At 31.5% G+C, this 18,671-nt stretch overlaps 1 protein-coding gene across 5 annotated transcripts in view; it reads right to left on the bottom strand.

Moving 5' to 3' along the window:
* Positions 1-14,549: 14,549 nt before the first annotated feature.
* Positions 14,550-18,671, bottom strand: part of LOC143067844 (uncharacterized) — a 45,984-nt gene continuing 41,862 nt past the window's right edge. For 2 of the 5 annotated variants that reach the window (XM_076241428.1, XM_076241426.1), the window contains exon 6: positions 14,550-16,726. In XM_076241428.1, coding sequence (XP_076097543.1) covers positions 16,178-16,726 — 549 coding nt within the window. In that variant the 3' untranslated portion in view covers positions 14,550-16,177. The remainder of the gene's footprint in view (positions 16,727-18,671) is intronic. The other 3 variants (XM_076241429.1, XR_012976049.1, XM_076241430.1) reach the window with 3 other exon arrangements.

Raw genomic sequence — 18,671 nt, 5'->3', positions numbered from 1 at the left:
CACAAAACCCATGCATTCTAATAAAAAAAAAAAAAAAAGAAAAACACGTATGACAGACAGTAACCAACGACACCCACAGATTAACAGGTACGACTTGGAACAAGCAGATAATAATCGAGTCGCATTTACACTTGATAAGACTGTCACCAAAGGGAGAGGTTTAGCGCTATAAAACCAGGTTTAATCCATCATTTTGAAATTTTGAATTGAAAATGCCTGTAACAAGTCAAGAATATGACAGTACTTGTCCATTCGTTTTTTTAAGGTGTTTTGACGTTTGATTTAGCCATGTGATTTTGGACTTTCCGATTGGATTTTCCCCTGAGTTCAGTATTTTTGTGATTTTCCGTTTTTGTATAAGTGCTCAATTTACCTATAACTTGGGACAGTTTTGAAACACCACAACATAAAAACAAACTAAAAAATCAGTTGTATGATATATATACATCATATCAATATTAAGCCATACAATCCAACGCCAAATTAAATAAAATTTTAAAAAAATCCCTACTAACAAATGCAATTATTATATTAATTAATTACTAGATGTCACAACTAGAACGAAAAAAGCAAAGCAGTACTTTGTGCACTGCCAAAAAATAAGGTTTCGACTGGAATTATGAAACTAGAAAATTGGTGTTCATGCATACTATATAGCATATTTTTTCCATTCTGTCATTAAGGAACAAAAACATTAATAAAACCGATAAAGACAATTTTTCAAATATATTGCTTCATTGTTAAATTGATACTCTTTATAATAAGTTGATGGTAGGTTATTTCTTAATGTTGGGCGTTTGTTTTTTTCTACATTGGATAGAGGTATAGGGGAAGGGTTGAGAACTTAAAAAAAAAAACATGTTTAACCCCGCCGCATTTTTGCGCCTGTCCCAATTCAAAAGCCTATGGAATTTTAAAATTGTAAATGCATATGAATTTTACACACAGAAAGAATTGCAATACATTCCTATTCTGACAGAAGACTGAAACATATAACGGAGTTGGTTAATGTTCACTCTAAAAACACACATAAATGACTATGCGGTATGGGCTTTGCTCATTGTTGAAGGCCGAACGGTGACCTATAGTTGGTAATTTAAAGTTCTGTGTCTTTTGGTTTTTTGTGAAGAGTTGTATCATTGGCAATCATACCACATCTTCTTATTTTTATATATGCAATACGTTTGAAGGTTTCAACTCTGACCACTGAGTGAGAACAAAAGGATTAAACGATAAATTTGGGAAAAAAAAGATAACAGTGAAACTGATACTGTAGCAGACTTTCTGTTTGGTCATAAAACTATAAACATAACTTTGTAGCAATTTACAAAACTAAAACAAATGAACAGCGCTTTTAAGCTGTACTTCATCTCAAAATCTCCACTTTAGAGTGTTTTGTCGTTGTACGTGTATTTATCAATTTATGACTAAAGTAATTGTTTTTACTTTTCGTGTTTCTAATGAAGGCCGATACCGAAATATGCAAAAATTCTCATAAACACCGGTTGCTAACAAAAAATGCAAGGACTTTGTTTTAATATTTTTTTTTGTTTACTTTGTTAAAACGGGACTTGTGTGTGACAATAGCTTTGCAATACCTACCTCTTTTCTAGACCAAAAGGAACATATTTGTACAGCCCTTTATGTAGCATCTGTTAAAATCCACATTTTTATTTTCAACTTCAGACCCATATTGAACTGAGGTCCATAAAATGGTGGTATTTTTGTTACTTTTATACTGTATTTGATGGTAAACAATTTAGACATTAGTATACCGAAGCACCAGAAGACAGGTACATGTAGAGGTTTTCAAAATCGCTCTACAATTAAAGCCAGATTTTTCACTTGCCCCTATTCTAAATTCAGTTTATGAAAATCCAGCGCACCAAAAAACCTCTATTTATCGTATAACAATCAATAGGATAATATGAAAAACTGATCATCCGGTATCAATTTACTTTCAAGTGAGAAAATGATTTATATATGGAATTCTCTTTGTGAAGAATCGTTCGAACATGTGTAATATTCATTACTACAGTTCATATTCTTTTGTACTGGCGCAGAGAATCAGAACCATAAGTCTATTTCAATGTGGTATTTAATTTTCATTTGATTTATTCACTATAAAAAGAGTTAAAAGTGTGACGTCCGTTAGGTTGTGAGGAATGTCTTAATTCATACTGTCATAACTTCAAGTCGGAATAAAGATGTTAAATCCGGTTTCTCTTGTAGCGAAAGATGTCACCACATACTCTGCGCGTTAATAACACCATTGCAATATTTTTGAGGAGTGTGTAGGTGACATGTGACTGAGCAAAATATCTATTATCAAAAACTACCAATATCCAATTCATTCCCATTTGTTTCTACACAAGAAAATGTCTTACCAAGTCAGGAATATCCTTTCGTTTGATGTGTTTTAGCTTTTGATTTTGCCATTTGTTAAGGGACTTTCCATTTTGAATGGAGTTCAGTACACAAAAAGTGTAGTAGAATTTTTCAAACTTTAAATTTACAGTTCATACCTATTGTAAAAAGTGATTTAAAGACATTTCTAATCCTACCTTTCTATTATGTCATTTATAGAACTAAAACAGCGAAAAATAATAAGTTTAAGTTTAAAAAATTTCTGAAATCTTTCAACAGGCGTGATAGATTCACTAATACAGTAAATAAAGGTAACTGTAGTATACCGCTATTCAAAAGTCATAAATCGATTGAGAGAAAATATTTCCGGGATTCCTTGAAAGAATTTTGTTATATTTTTGGTCATCGGTTAAATCAGTTCTTCAAAAAGTTCCCTCAGGAAGAACTTGTACGTCATAGTTTGACCTAAAGCATCAATGAAGAGACACATTTGTAATGACATTGCCGTGGAAATTAATACAAGAGTGCACACGCTGAAATGTCTCGCCTTCTATACTAATCATTGATATTATGTTGATAGTCCTAAGTATAAAGCTTAGTTTTATTACAACTGTCTCATAAACTTAACATTAACCAAGATAACTAAACAAAGACCAATAAACCTTGAAAATGAGGTCAAGGTCAGATGAACCATGCCAGGCAGACATGTACAGCTAACAATGCTTCTATACAACATATATAGTTGACCCATTACTTATAATTTAAGAAAAATAGACCAAAACACAAAAACTTAACACTGTGCAATGAACCGTGAAAATGAGGTCACCGTCAAATAAAACCTGCGCGACTGACATAAAGATCATAAAATATTTCCATACACCAAATATAGTTGACCTATGGCATACAGTATTAGATAAAAAGACCAAAACTCAAAAACTTAACTTTGACCACTGAACCATGAAAATGAGGTCAAGGTCAGATGACATCTGCCCGCTAGACATGAACACCTTACCATCATTCCATACAACAAATATAGTAGACCTATTGCATATAGTATGAGAAAAACAGACCAAAACACAAAAATTTAACTATAACCACTGAACCATGAAAATGAGGTCAAGGTCAGATGACACCTGCCAGTTGGACATGTACACCTTACAGTCCTTCCATACACAGAATATACTAGCCCTATTGCTTATAGTTTCTGAGATATGGACTTGACCACCAAAACTTAACCTTGATCACTGATCCATGAAATGAGGTCGAGATCAAGTGAAAACTGTCTGACAGACATGAGGACCTTGCAAGGTACGCACATACCAAATATAGTTATCCTATTACTTAAAATAAGAGAGAATTCAACATTACAAAAAATTTGAACTTTTTTTTCAAGTGGTCACTGAACCATGAAAATGAGGTCAAGGACATTGGACATGTGACTGACGGAAACTTCATAACATGAAGCATCTATATACAAAGTATGAAGCATCCTGGTCTTCCACCTTCTGAAATATAAAGCTTTTAAGAAGTGAGCTAACACCGCCGCCGCCGCCGCCGTAGCCGCCGCCGCCGCCGGATCACTATCCCTATGTCGAGCTTTCTGCAACAAAAGTTGCAGGCTCGACAAAAAATAAGAGCGATGAATTCAACAAAAGCAATGTATCTCTCTCACACATATCTCTGGTCACTTCTTCTGATTGGACTATAGTTTTGGTTCTGTTCGATAATATCTGCATTTCAGCGGTTGAATAAGTTTTTGGATTTGCAAATATTTTGGCTTCGAACATTACTAAACGAATATTTTGGCTTCGAACATTACTAAACGAATATTTTGGCTTCGAACATTACTAAACGAAAATTTATCCAAAACACATTTAGTGCAGCAAAACGGGTACCATGTTACTTAAAACTAAAAGATCAAAGTATCGCACAAGTCAAAAAAATAAATACTGCGACTTGTTAAGTTTTAAATCCATCATGTTCTATATCTAATTTGACATAATATTGGTCATAAAATCAATATACCAATATTGAAATAAAAATGAAACTCACCTTTATGTTATTCAGACCATTTTTAACTGATAGTGTGAATTTAAGGTTTTAAATCTATTAAGGTTTTAAATCTATTGACTTTACCAAGACTGATATACAGACTAATAGTATACAGATAATTTTCAATGGAGATCATTGCGACTATTATACAGAAATGTAAATCTATACGATATATAACATATAAACTCATAAACACTAGTTAACATTGGAAATTATATACCTTCATGCCTCATATCTGATGAATTACAATGATAACAGATTTTCATCTCGATATCTATTTTCCTCTATTAAACTATTTAGAAATTAATCTATGATATGTAATATGTAAAACAAAAATATAATATAATAGGTTATTTTTTTTTCAGAGAACAAAAAGAATGTCTTTATTTCGAGATCTCCAAAATATTGATTTACTACGTTCTTTTGTAAACAAAGTTGTAAAGTGCTCTGTTGGGTTGAAAGTGTTTCGTGATTTCTCTACTAAATACAATTCTAGATACTTTTATGACAGTTGTTGTCCATTCGTTTGATGTGTTCGGACTTTTGTTTTTTGCCATTTGATTAGAGACTTTCTGTTTTGAATTTTCCTCGGGTTTCAGTATTTTTGTGATTTTACTTTTTATGAATCCGCAGTAACCTGTTTATTGAAAATTTTATAATTCAATAGGTCATATGCTCTAATGATATCAATGTCGATGTAACAGACAAGAAATGTACTTTAAAACAAAATCGTTACTAAGTATTTAATTAGGATGAAATTGACTGAGTAGTTTCAGTGAAGATCTTAGAGAAGTACACGATGCATATGGTATCGGGTGTTGCTAAACGGCGGAAACGGAAAACGGAACGGAAACGGAAAGAAACTTTTAGAATCATATTCAAAACAGTGTGGTTGTGGCCATTGATTGACGACCTTAATTATCCCATTGACTGGGACAGATTAGGTGAACGTTTATCTGTAACGACCACTGCTCACTACTTACTTATTATAGAATTTAAACTGTGGGGTAACCAAAGGTTCTTAACGCCTTCAACAATGAAATAATTCGAAAAATTAATCAGGAATAACCTTTATGTTTTGATTTATATTATTGATATAAATCAGAACATCGTGTTATACCTGATTAATTTTTCGAATAACTTTATTTAGGTGTTGAGAACCTTTGGTGACCCCACAGTTTAAGTGTCTTTAACAAGTACATAGTGAGCAGTGGTCGTTACAGACAAACGTTCATATAATATGACCCAGTCAAATTCAATGGGATAATTTAGGTCGTCAATCAATGGCCACAGCCACATTGTTTGGAATATGATTCTATATAGACGGAATTTAAGGGGGAAAGAAAGAACTATGAAAATCAATAGATCTTGTCTTGCTGGTAAATTTTGCTATTAAAAGTTATATCTATTTACCATATATTTCAATATTTATAACAGGCGAACATGCAAGTGAGAAAGTTTGTCATATAAGGTCGATAACTCCTGTAAGAAGTCATTTGACTGTTTTTACGTCAATGGACATTAGGTAGAGCTCAACTTTCTAATAAAATTGAGAATGAAAACGGGGAATATGTCAAAGAGGCAACAACCCAACCAAAGAGCAGACACAATCCGAAGGCCACCAATGGGTCTTCAACGCAGCAAGAAAATCCCGCAGTCGGAGGTGGTATCAGCTGGCCCCTAAAATCAAAGTGCTGGATAGCACCTCTGGAAAGCTTGCAACTGTATATGTGTATTATTTCAAATAGGTTATAGACATGTATTATTTCAAATAGGTTTTAGACGTGTATTATTTCAAATAGGTTATAGACATGTATTATTTCAAATATGTATTTAATCACAGTTTTGATTTTTCAAACTAAACCATTGTCTCGCAAGAAATTTAAAAAAAAATCACTTTTTATGCCCCATTTATGGGCATTATGTTTTCTAGTCTGTGCGTCCATTTGTTCGTCCGTCCGTCCTTCCGTCCGTTCGTCTGTCTGTCCCCTAAAGTTTTTGATTGAGGTAGTTTTTGATGAAGTTGAAGTCCAATCAATTTGAAACTTAGTACACACACTTAGAACACACCCGTGATATCGGGGGAACGTGACTGAATTAAAGTATATAACTATCATGACTATGCGTAAGCCTTATTTTAGTATTGGGATTGTCATCTGATATAGTCATGCCGATTATAAGATGCATAGTTTTCTTTGCTTTCAATTTTTTTCTGTTTGAACCCGTCGACCTGGAACTTGTTAATTATTGGCAATATCGTATATGTGGAAAACAAAAGGGTCTGGAGTGGTGTAATTTTAATCAACATCATTGTCCAATATTGGATATATATATATAAAATTGAATTCTTTGATTTGTCGTTTTTACCCCATGACGGCTGACAAATTAGACCTCGTTATTTTAGTATTATAGATGTACCCTATGATATAATCTTTCTAATTTTAATGCCAAATTAGAGTTTTTACTCCATTTTCACGGTCCACTGAACATAGAAAATGATAGTGCAGATGGGACATGCGTTTACTATGGGCACATTCTTGTTTTATATATCTATACTTCTAAATCTAAAGACCGTTTTTATGTTCACCTGATGAATATATAACCGAAGAAAGCTAAAAGTCAAACTTATATGGGTATATATACTTGATAGGATATACTGAAGATTTCACCATTACATCTAGAATGGTAAAAGTGAGGCCAACAAAATTCAAACTTCCTTGACTATTGTTTTGTGGTTTATAATTTCTACAGCACTTGTCTTTAGCTTGATCTCGGTCTTACTACACTAAGATCACTGAACTATAATATTCTAAGAAGTAGATGATGACTCGGTTGCTTTTAAATTATATACGGATGCTATAATACTAATTGTCATTAAGACAATGTATTTATGTTGTCAGTTTGATCCACTTGAGCATGCTAAACGAGTAAAGGTTCTTATATCCACATTGGAATGTGAAACAGCTAGTATTTAAATAACGGAATCAAAAGTTTTCAAATGATTTTTGGCATTAAAACTTTCAGATCGATGTCAGTTAGACAAAAACAATGCACTTTTCAATTAAAGCCGGTATTTACCTGTACTCGTCCTTGGCGTGAGCCATAAGCCATATACTTATCTATTATTTTATATTTTATCACCTGCGTATTGTTAAAATAAATCAAACCATTATCACTTGTCAATTATCAGACAACTTGGTCAAATATCAACTTGTTCTCGCATACCGACTTTTTCGATACTCTCGGGCTTTTACTTATTCAATAATAAACAGTTGTAAATATCGTACATAGTAAAAAATAGTGCGGGAAAATGTTCATTCGTGAAATATTCATGAATGAAGCCGTCTCGCGTAGATTTCTTTTGATTTTCTCTTCAGCCAATGACCGATCGCAAAGTAGTGTTTGTGATACTTATTTTCAAAATGAAATTTAATTCATCTGAATTGTCGATGAACATTCATTCTTTTTTTTATTCAAGCTGTCATCTTTTCAAAAGAGTAGCAACTCAAAATATCCAAGAATCAGAATTCAAACACTAGTACCAGTCTTACAACTAAGCCCGAGAAATCACATCAAAATGATGTTGGGCTTATCATCTGCACCACTTAGAAAAACACCATAATTTCAAATTAAACTGTCACTCCAATTAAAATTTGTTAGATGACAGGAAGCACATGTTATTTTATCCTGATCCACAAGTGGTAATTGTTGCATACTAGTAAATGGATTAAAAGTAAAAATACACGATACTGCCTCCCCCTTTTTTGAGAGGTTTTATATAAAAATGACCCTCCTTTTTATAACATACTATATAAAAATGCAATTACGTTTGATAACTATATATTGATTTGGGGTATGTATGATCTTCATTTCATATAAGAATATGCTATTCAGAATCTTAAAATTATAATATACTAAATTAAACTAATATATGAATTAATATGTTCACCTGCAGAATAAGTTCCAAATGTCCCCCCCTTTTTTTCATGGGAAAAATTTGGTTCATTATTTAGGGAATCACTGATGACTAGAGTGGCCCCCTATTAGGTCAGTCGGAGCCCCCCCCCCCCCCCCCCCCATTTTACAAAAAGTTCTGGATCTGCTCCTGACTATAGGTGCTGAACGTTATGTTACATGTATATTAAAATTGATACATTTTTTAGGCCAGAATGGCACACCCCTACCATAAAAATATTGAGGTATCATTTAGTATCAATGGGATCTATAAATATATCCCCTAGATGAGAAAAGACCTAATTGTTCTTCTTATATTCTTTTTTTTTCTTCTTAACATCTTTTGACAATCTATCAATACATGCAATAAGAGGGTGTGGCTGAGCTCTCATAGTATTTTAGTAACAACAAATTAATGTATATGTAATGAACTTAATTAAGCTGTTTAAATTTACTGAAATTTACCATATTAAAGATTCAAAGCTTAAATATAACATATAAAACTATGAAAAATAATACATTATTCAAAACTCGTGCTTCTTCTTTTTAATATCTGATGAGGTAATGTGTAGATGTAAAACTAAATCAGAATATTTACTTTTTACTTTGTAATTTCTTTACTTGAGGGTTTATCAAAAATTTACACTCAGTTTTTTTTTTAAACATCTGTTTTATGTAATATCATCTGTCCCTAATCAGTAGTGGATGACATATTTATACCTCTACTTAACCATTTTATAATTGAGAGAAGATATGAAATTTTCACTCTGAAGGGCTTAGTTGGAAGACTGAAGATGCTGCAGCATATAGTATAGTCCAACATAATGTGTTACCGTCTAGATTATTAAAATATCATCAATGCTTTACGTCTTAGATGCATGATTCTTTTATTAGTTGTTAGTGGCTTTGAAATAGCTGTCAGTTAACTGCGAGTACTCCCAGCTTTGTACCTAATGTCTTTTTGTTGTTGGGATATACAAGTACCCGGCCACGTCTGCTTGTATTTGTATCTATCTGAGGAATTACGCCTTTTCAACGGATTTTTATAGTAAGTTCGTTGTCACTGATATTAGGGGGAGGGTTGGGATCCTGGTAACATGTTTTTCGTTCATTTTTTTGTACATACATAAGGCCGTTAGTTTTCTCGTTTGAATTGTTTTACATTGTCATTTCGGGGCCTTTTATAATAGCTGACTATGCAAAATTGAGAGGAATTGAATTTTCAGAGAAAATTAAGCGGCATGATATTTGAAGCAGCGTAGACAATTTGATTTTGAAAACCGTAGGACATGACTACGACTGACTTGGCGAGGGCACTGTGCAAATCGTATATATCCATGTAGGCTACTAATTGTTCGCCACTTTTTGCATAACAATTCGTATTTATTGATTTAAATTCTAAGAGATATAATGCTTTTCCTATGTAAATACCAAACAGCATATATCAGTATTGCAAGGATTTACTATACAAATCCTTGAGTATTGCAAAACGGTGAGAAAGGCTTTGTATAGCGAGATATATTGTCAAAAAAATCCATAAAAATAAAGTCTATTCTAGTTCCCTGGTTTCCATATATATCGGATTTTTTTCCATACACCATTGTCCTATTAGGTTTCTTTTACGTTTTCTATCCATATACAAGATAACGAAAATCACCAATGCAGAACAACGCAACAAGATACACCACTATGGCAAGCCGTTCTCGTCAAAACTATGTTTAAACCCTTTTTTCGAAAAAAATACACACTGAGATTTTAAAACCTAAATTAACACACTGAGAAATCGAAATTACACACTGAGATTTAAAATAATACACTGAGAATTCAAAATTACACACTGAGATTTAAAAAAATACACTGAGAATTCAAAATTACACACTGAGATTTTAAAAAGACACACTGAGATGAAATAAAGTGAAAAACACACACTGAGAATTGTTAATTACACACTGAGATTAATATGCAAATTACTAATGAATATTTATGAGATGAATAATTCAACAGATTAATATCTTGATCTCAAGAACTCGTCATAATGAAATGCGATTCCTTCAACCAACATTCGTAATAAATTTCAAGACTTAATCCCTCTAACATGTTTAACCCAGTCACATTATTTATGTATGTGCCTGTCCCAAGTCAGGAGCCTGTAATTCAGTGGTTGTCGTTTTTTTTTTTGTGTTACATATTTGTTTTTCGTTATTTTTTTTTTTACATAAATAAGGCCGTTAGTTTTCTCGTTTGAATTGTTTTACATTGTCTTATCGGGGCCTTTTATAGCTGACTATGCGGTATGGGCTTTGCTCATTGTTGAAGGCCATACGGTGACCTATAGTTGTTAATGTCTGTGTCATTTTGGTCTTTTGTGGATAGTTGTCTCATTGGCAATCATACCACATCTTCTTTTTTATATTAACATCGCTCATATTCATAAGTTTGTTGCCTGTAATTCAGATCATTACTACCAGTATATCGGGAATTTTTTTTACTTAAAACCGTTTAAGCATGGGTCCCTTTTCAAAAGTCTTCCAACTGATACCCTGATTTCGCAAGGTAATCTTTTATATTTTTGTTACGTTTATATGCTATAATAAACACTTGAGTAAACATTTCACTGCACTCTTTGTTTTTTTGCAGATTGTTCCAATGTTTTCTTATAATTTAAATAAAGTTTTTCACCATTTTTGGTTATATTTTGTAATAAGAGTAAGTGGGTGTTTTTCTTGTTCTTGTATTTCTAAAGTTTTTTTTATAAATAATTTGGAACCAAATCGAAGGACTAACGAGTTCTGTCCCCTAGTTGTTTTAAGCTTGTAATAGATTCAGATTAAGTATGCTAATTAGATATGTGCGCATAAAAAGTGCGCACAAATCTCAGTGTGTAATTTTAAATTCTCAGTGTGTAATGTCAAATTCTCAGTGTGTGTTTTCAGTTTATTTATTCTCAGTGTGTCTTTTTGAAATCTCAGTGTGTAATTTTCAATTCTCAGTGTGTAATTTTCAATTCTCAGTGTGTGTTTTTCATTTTTGTAATCTCAGTGCGTCTTGATGAAATCTCAGTGTGTAATTTTTAATTCTCAGTGTGTAATTGTAATTCTCAGTGTGTAAATTTTTCGAAAAATGGTTTAAACATAGTTTTGACGAGAACGGCTTGCCATACACCACAACACTAATCTTGATTCAAGGCAATTAAAAGAAAAAAAAAATGCAAAGGATTTCCCCCAATACTTCACAACCTATTTATAGAATCGAGGCCGATGTCAACCTTTTTTAGGCCTATACAGATTATTTGTTGTGTTGTTGGGTTGCTATCTTATTGACATTGATCAAACTTTTTTTTTAAAAGAAAAGTTGAACAGACTATCCTAAATCGCACGAACGACGTACACATGACTTTATCAAATATTTCAAAAACATAGTCTCATCATCTCCTGGTAATTATTTCAATAGTTTTTGCTTTAAAATATTTCATTTAAATTTCATTCCTCTGGATTTTTTCTTGTGTAATACTATATAAAACATCCCTATGAAGATAAAATAACCAACTAGAGGCTCTCAAGAGCCTGTATCGCTCACCTGATTCTATTTGGGTTTTTGAAATCATATAAAAAGAAAAATTTGGCTACAAAGTAACAACACTTGACCAGCACCTCATTAAGAAAGGTACATTTATGCTATGTTTGCTTTCATTCAATTCAATGGTTCTCTAAAAGAATATCTCCCATAGGGTCCTATGTAAAACCAAGTCCCCTGCTGGAAGCCACCTTGGTTGATGGATTGGCTACAAAGTAACAACACTTGGTCAGCATGTTATAAGGAACATTCATGACATGCTTGGTTTTATTCCATTCAGTGGTTCTCTAAAAGAAGTCATTTGTATGCATTTCCCATAGGGTCCTATTTTAAACTAAGTCCCCCGCTGGCGGCCATCTTGAATGATGGTTCGGCTACAAAGTAACAACACTTGGTCAGCACCTTATAAGGAACATTCATGCCATGTTTGGTTTCATTCCATTCAGTGGTTCTCTAAAAGAAGTCATTTGTATGCATTTCCCATAGGGTCCTATGTTAAACTAAGTCCCCCGCGGGTGGCCATCTTGGATGATGGATCGGCTACAAACTAACAACACAAAATTTCTTTTATCATTTATATAGGACCATAATTATACTACATATGAGTCATCAAGTCGGTTTCTAGTTAAATGAAATGTTTTGTAGGTATTGTATTGCTGATGGTTGTTGCCTTAACCAGCTTGTACTTAACTTATAGTTTTTTATTTAATTAGTAAAACCATTAAAATGAGTCAAAAGTCGTGAGTTAATGGCAATAACTCTAAAATAAAGAGTCATCTGATTAGAGTGATGAAAACCATTAGTAGGAAGTTACTATTATTCTTAAGCGGCTTTTGGCCCGTTAGATTTAGTCTATTATAGTTTTCAAAATATGACATTTAATGAATTTAACTCTTACATTCTATTGCTTCTATAATTATTTGCTGATCAATTTAAATACAGCAACTTTATTGTAGATATCATGAGGATAATTCACCCCTAGTAAGGATGAAATTGACTGACCCCTCTTGGTCAAAATGGAAATATGTACTAACATACAATTATACTAATTTTTTACATTTAAAAGATATCAAAATAATAGACTCCTTGTAATACACGTTGTGCAAAAGAAACAAAATTACAATTTATCCTACATATTTTCGTCTTTTAATTGATATTTGTATATACTGTCCAGTTAGATAGAAAAAAAATTGAAGATTATACGATATATTTGCGTAAAAAATGATAAAATCGTGCACAGAGGACTAAGTTTATGATATATACATACATTGTTTCAAGAATTGGAGGAACATTATTTTTCACCAGTCACTCGTTTCTTATGACTTTAAAATAAACCTAATTTGTATTTAGCTTAGTAATTGTAAATAAGAGTTGGAGTTATCTACCTTTGTTCATGATTGTGAATTTATGGTTGAACACACTTTTACTTTTAATACTAAGTTTTCTTACTAAGTATTGCAATTCGAATACATATAATATTGTAACTTTGAGTGGAACATATCATTAAGAAATTGCATAGCATTGCCTGGATAGGATATACAAAGTGATCACTTCACTGCAGTGCTTTGTTTGAACTTTCAAAAGTAGTGATAAACCCTGTGAGATATAGATATCAATACCATAGGGTGTTTTGCTCACACATTGTTGTTAATATAATGGAATTCTATAAAACCAGGTTAAAACCATCATTTTGACATACGGAAATGCCTGTACCAAGTCAGAAAAATAACAACTTTTTTCCATTCGTTTGATGTGTTTGAGCTTTTATTTTTATTTTCCATGGAGTTCAGTATTTTTATTATTTTCCTATTTTCATTAGGAACGATCAAACCTGTAATCTTTAAAGCCAAAGATGTTTAAAATTCTGGAAAATCATCTCAAGGTCTTATTCATAATGTCATAATTTAAGCAGATATCAACACTTTTACAACCGTTGACATTATTCGTGCGCTTTAATCTGTCGATTTTCAATTTTTTTGAAATTTAAAGTTTCTCTTTCTGCATAAATATTCATAAATTATCATTTAAAGAAAATAACTCAATTGATTGATCATCGAAAATGTTCCTAGATTATTATTTGACCTTCACTTTCCATAGCATTTCATTTAAACAGCTGTTGCTTTGTGTTGCTACTTAGTCTTGTACGTTCATTGTACATTAAGAGTACCTAGACTAGTTCGAAAATATCAGAAATTACCATCAAAGTCAATACATAGTAACTGCTCTGAACTAATTATAGCATATATTTAACTGTCACACTCCTGTACCAAGTTAGGACTGTGACACTTGTTTTCCATTCATTGGAGGTGTTAACGCATTTGATTTTGCCATTTTTTAATGACTTTCTGCCCTGAATTTCACTTAAGAGTTCTGAATTTTGTTATTTTTCTTTTAGAGACTAAAATGTTCTTTTTTTTAATTCTGAGTTATAGAAATTGACATTGATTAGATATATTCTGCAAGAGGACATAAAAAAGAACTGGAATGCAAACAGTAATTTTGATCAATTGGTAACCATTCACTTATAGAAGATGCAGAATACCAGAAAACAACATATATATACTATATCTATATCACTTTTGTTTATCTATATACATATGTAATTGTCTAGTAAAATGGTTTATTGCAGGATAGATGTAAGTAATGCAATATAATTTTACAATTACATATACATGAATATGGTGATAAATGGTAGCATAAAATACATTAATATCAATGACAGATAGATAAGTATACCCCACCATAATGGCACCACAAAAAGTAAAATTACATATACATATACCTCCACCAATACAGCACAAGAATGGGATAAGTATAAAATCATAATAATTTTGTATCTTTTAAATATTTTTTTACAAAAAACAACAAAACAAATTTCAGAATAAACACAGAAAACAACAAAAACTCCCCTATTATATATGTAAAGATATATATATAAAATAATTTCGAGTTAGTTTATGTAAATTATTTGTAGTTTCGACAATGAATCTGGTGAAAAGAAGCAAATAGTTTTAATAAATTGTTGACACAGAGATATGTCTTGCATTTATGTTATTTTGATATTAAAATGCAAATGTTGAACTTAAAACAGCAATACTAGTAAAGAATGCTAAAAAATCAAAGCCAATGAACCATGACTAAATGATAAGACCAAATATCCTCCAGGAAATGAAAATGCCAATGCTAATACAACTGCATACCAAATACCATTTAATACCATATGTTTCATCTTGCACTTACAAAACCAAAACCTTCACATGTAATCTAAGAAAGTCTATAGACCATTACTGAGAGGTTGGATGAAATTATCTCCCTGGTAAGGAAATGTGTCAATTCTTATACAAGCCTAAGTCTTGTTTCTTTGGTTTTGTCAAGGCAAGACAAGTTAAATGATACTGGTACATAATCAAAGCCTAAGTGGACAGAAAAACTTTAAAACTTTACTAACATAAACAGACTGACAATCTAGTGAAACAATAATTCATATCCAAACAAATTGGTAAGTAAAAAAAATCTTTCTTTTTAGTAATAACATTAGCTTCTTTATTATGTTTTTTTTTAATTTGATAAAAACATTGAAATATACTTAAGCAATTGAAAACAAATATTTGAGCAATAAAATAGTTTAAGGTTGAAAGAAAATAGGTAAATATCCTTTTTAATATACTTAGTTTCAGTTTTTCAGAAATGAAGTAGGAGTTTGTCAAAACGGTTTCTGAAACCATCAAAAATATTCAGATAATTTTAAGATCCTAGGTGAATAAGCTGAGCTTGAACAAAACATCAGAAAAAGTCCTTTGTCACCATAGACATCAATATATACCAAAGTGAATAAACTTTGTGTGTGTGTGTGTGTGTGTGGATCAGTTTTTGTATTCCTTTTAATATATTTTTGTACAAAAAGGCTATAACCATTTCATGTGTTTCTAATACAAATACAAAATATGCACAGTTCAAGCCTAAACTATTTATCAGTGTTTATTAATTTAAAGTTTTAATCACTTTGAAAATTTATATTCATTGATATATTCCCTTTCTTTTCAACACTCAAATAATATTTGCAACATGGTTGCACTTCTTTTTTTTTTTAGAATAAGCTGAAAGCATTATGCCATATATGATTTCCTCATAAAATTCTCTCTAGTTGAATTCATGAATATATAGAGCAGTCATGAAATACAAATAATTACCAGAAAACATTAGGTACCAAATATAAAAAGTAAAGTATCTATTAGGATTTTGTTGTTAAATGCTGAAAGAAAGTATCCCTAATGTGATGATTTTCTGGATTTTCTAAAACACTTTGTAAAAAACTGCTGGAATCCTTTTTAAGGTTATCCATTTCAGTTTGTAATTGTTTATTCTTTTTCAGCAAGTCAGCAGTTTTCATTGTAATGTCCATTAAACCTGACATTTTGAGTGCCTCTGCTGTTTTGTTATATCTTTTTGCTTTCAACCCATCAGGCGGAGACTTTATATCTATCCCAGAGTACTTGTCCATATTGTCCTCAGACATCTTGCGAATTTTTTCTGGAGTTGTAGTATCAAAATTGTCAATTTGTTGGAAGGAATGTTTTCTTGAAGCACTCTGGATGCTTATAATTGGATCATTAGTATAGTAGTTAGTATTGGTAACACTAGCAACACAGGAACTACTTATTGGTGATGAAACTCCTTGCTGGTCCATTGTAGGATAGAAGCCATTAGAACATAAACTACTTCTCCAAGGTTTTGATATAAGCTGAGATTGAATAACACTATGATCTGCTGAGGATGATTTCTAAAATAAAATAAAATATATTCTAATTGACATTGTATTCTTTTTAAAAATGACTTTTTCTTTGAAAGATTAAAGTCTTATAGCGAAAAAGTTTAGAAAAGAACATTACAATTATCGGTATACAAATTACACTATGTTATGAAATTTAAAATTGTTCACTATCCTATGATGTATCATTCAAAGGTTAAAATAAGTTATATGACTGCTATACAGTTAATTCTGGAAGTTGTATGTTCTTAAGCAAGAAACCAATAACAAGCTGAAGGGATCAATATATCATTGTGAAAATATATGTATATATTCATTTTATATACAAACAAGGAACAAGATATAAAATTGATAAGAAAATAAAGTTTACTGTATTTTGAATGCATTTTCAGTCTTGTGTGTCTCTGCAACATTACATTCAATCTTTCAAGAACCACAACTACAACCACAAATATGATTATGAAAATAATCAATATTAAACTTGACCACCATTCTGTCATCAGTAACAGCAATTTAATATTTAAAGAACATTGGTTTATTGGTTCATAAGAAATTGTATAGAATTAAGAAACGATATAAAGTGTCATTTTCCAATTCATCAAGGACCATAACTACTTAACAGCAGAATGAAAATCATCAATATCCAAATTGACCGACATTCTGCTATCAGTAACAACATTTTCAAATGTTATAAGCATTGGTTTAACATAGTTATTGCATTAAGTGTCATTTTTTTTCAGTATAACAAGGACCATAAACTCCTGAACAGTACTAGTGAAATTATTTTATATAAATTTTGTAATCAGTAAGAACATATTAAAATTTGTAAAGCATTGATGGAAAGGTTCATAAGTCTTGTTTGGTTGATTATATAGGGAATCACTTGAAATTGTCTGGAGTAGGCCCTCTCTAAAGGCAGTCAGTGCAACCCCCCTCCCTCCCCCCCCCCCCCCTACCACCTATTAAAATTTCTGAATCTGCCACTGATGAAGTTATTCAGTGTGCACCACATGTTTGATGTTATTTCTTCAGAGACAGAAAATGTATTACAGTCATTCCTTATCATTCAATTCAAAAATCCAATTTTAACCAGAGTAGATTATGTGAAAAAACGTCTATGTCTATGAGCTGACAGACAAAACGCTTTCAGCCAATCAGAAGACGTGTTACATCCAAAATTAAATTATAATTATATATTATTAAAAGAGAGACTGGAGATACAACTGTAATATATATTCTAATAAGTCAAAACAAAGGAACAAGTTAAGGCTATGGGGGAAAAAATGAAAATGAAAGACCACAAGACAAAAAATAGTCTATAAACAACAACATAGAAAACTTAAGGTTGTAATCAGTAACAACAGTTTAAACTTAAGGTTGTAATCAGTAACAACAGTTTAAACTAAAGGTTGTAATCAGTAACAACAGTTTAAACTTAAGGTTGTAATCAGTAACAACAGTTTAAACTTAAGGTTGTAATCAGTAACAACAGTTTAAACTTAAGGTTGTAATCAGTAACAACAGTTTAAACTAAAGTACCCCACTCTGATAGAAGTTCTGCTATACAATAAAAGGGTTATTGTGATGTATATTGTTTGTCCCTTGGATAATTTATGAAGTCTTAGTGTATTATTAGATAAATGGACAAATTTCCTGTTCTGGTTTTCAAATCAAGAACAGAAGTTTTACTTTACATAGATTTATAATAAACCTATGGTTTTTAGATGTTGAATTGAAGTATGTCATTTCATCATGTCCATAGCTAAATAGTGATTCAAACTAAACAAAGGTCGTTACTTTGAATCTTGTACAGATTTGGATTTTGCAGTTATAAACTTTATTCCGCACTTATTTCAAATTTCTATGCAAATGTATAATTCAAAGCTGATTTAAAAATTATAGTAAACTATTACCTGAATATAAGTAACATTGGTATTGGTTTAAATACATGTTGTAC

Source organism: Mytilus galloprovincialis, chromosome 3, assembly GCF_965363235.1.
Source record: "Mytilus galloprovincialis chromosome 3, xbMytGall1.hap1.1, whole genome shotgun sequence".
Lineage (NCBI taxonomy): Eukaryota > Metazoa > Mollusca > Bivalvia > Mytilida > Mytilidae > Mytilus > Mytilus galloprovincialis.
The sequence above is the reverse complement of the archived record's forward strand: the minus strand, read 5'-3'. Positions and strand labels throughout refer to the sequence as shown.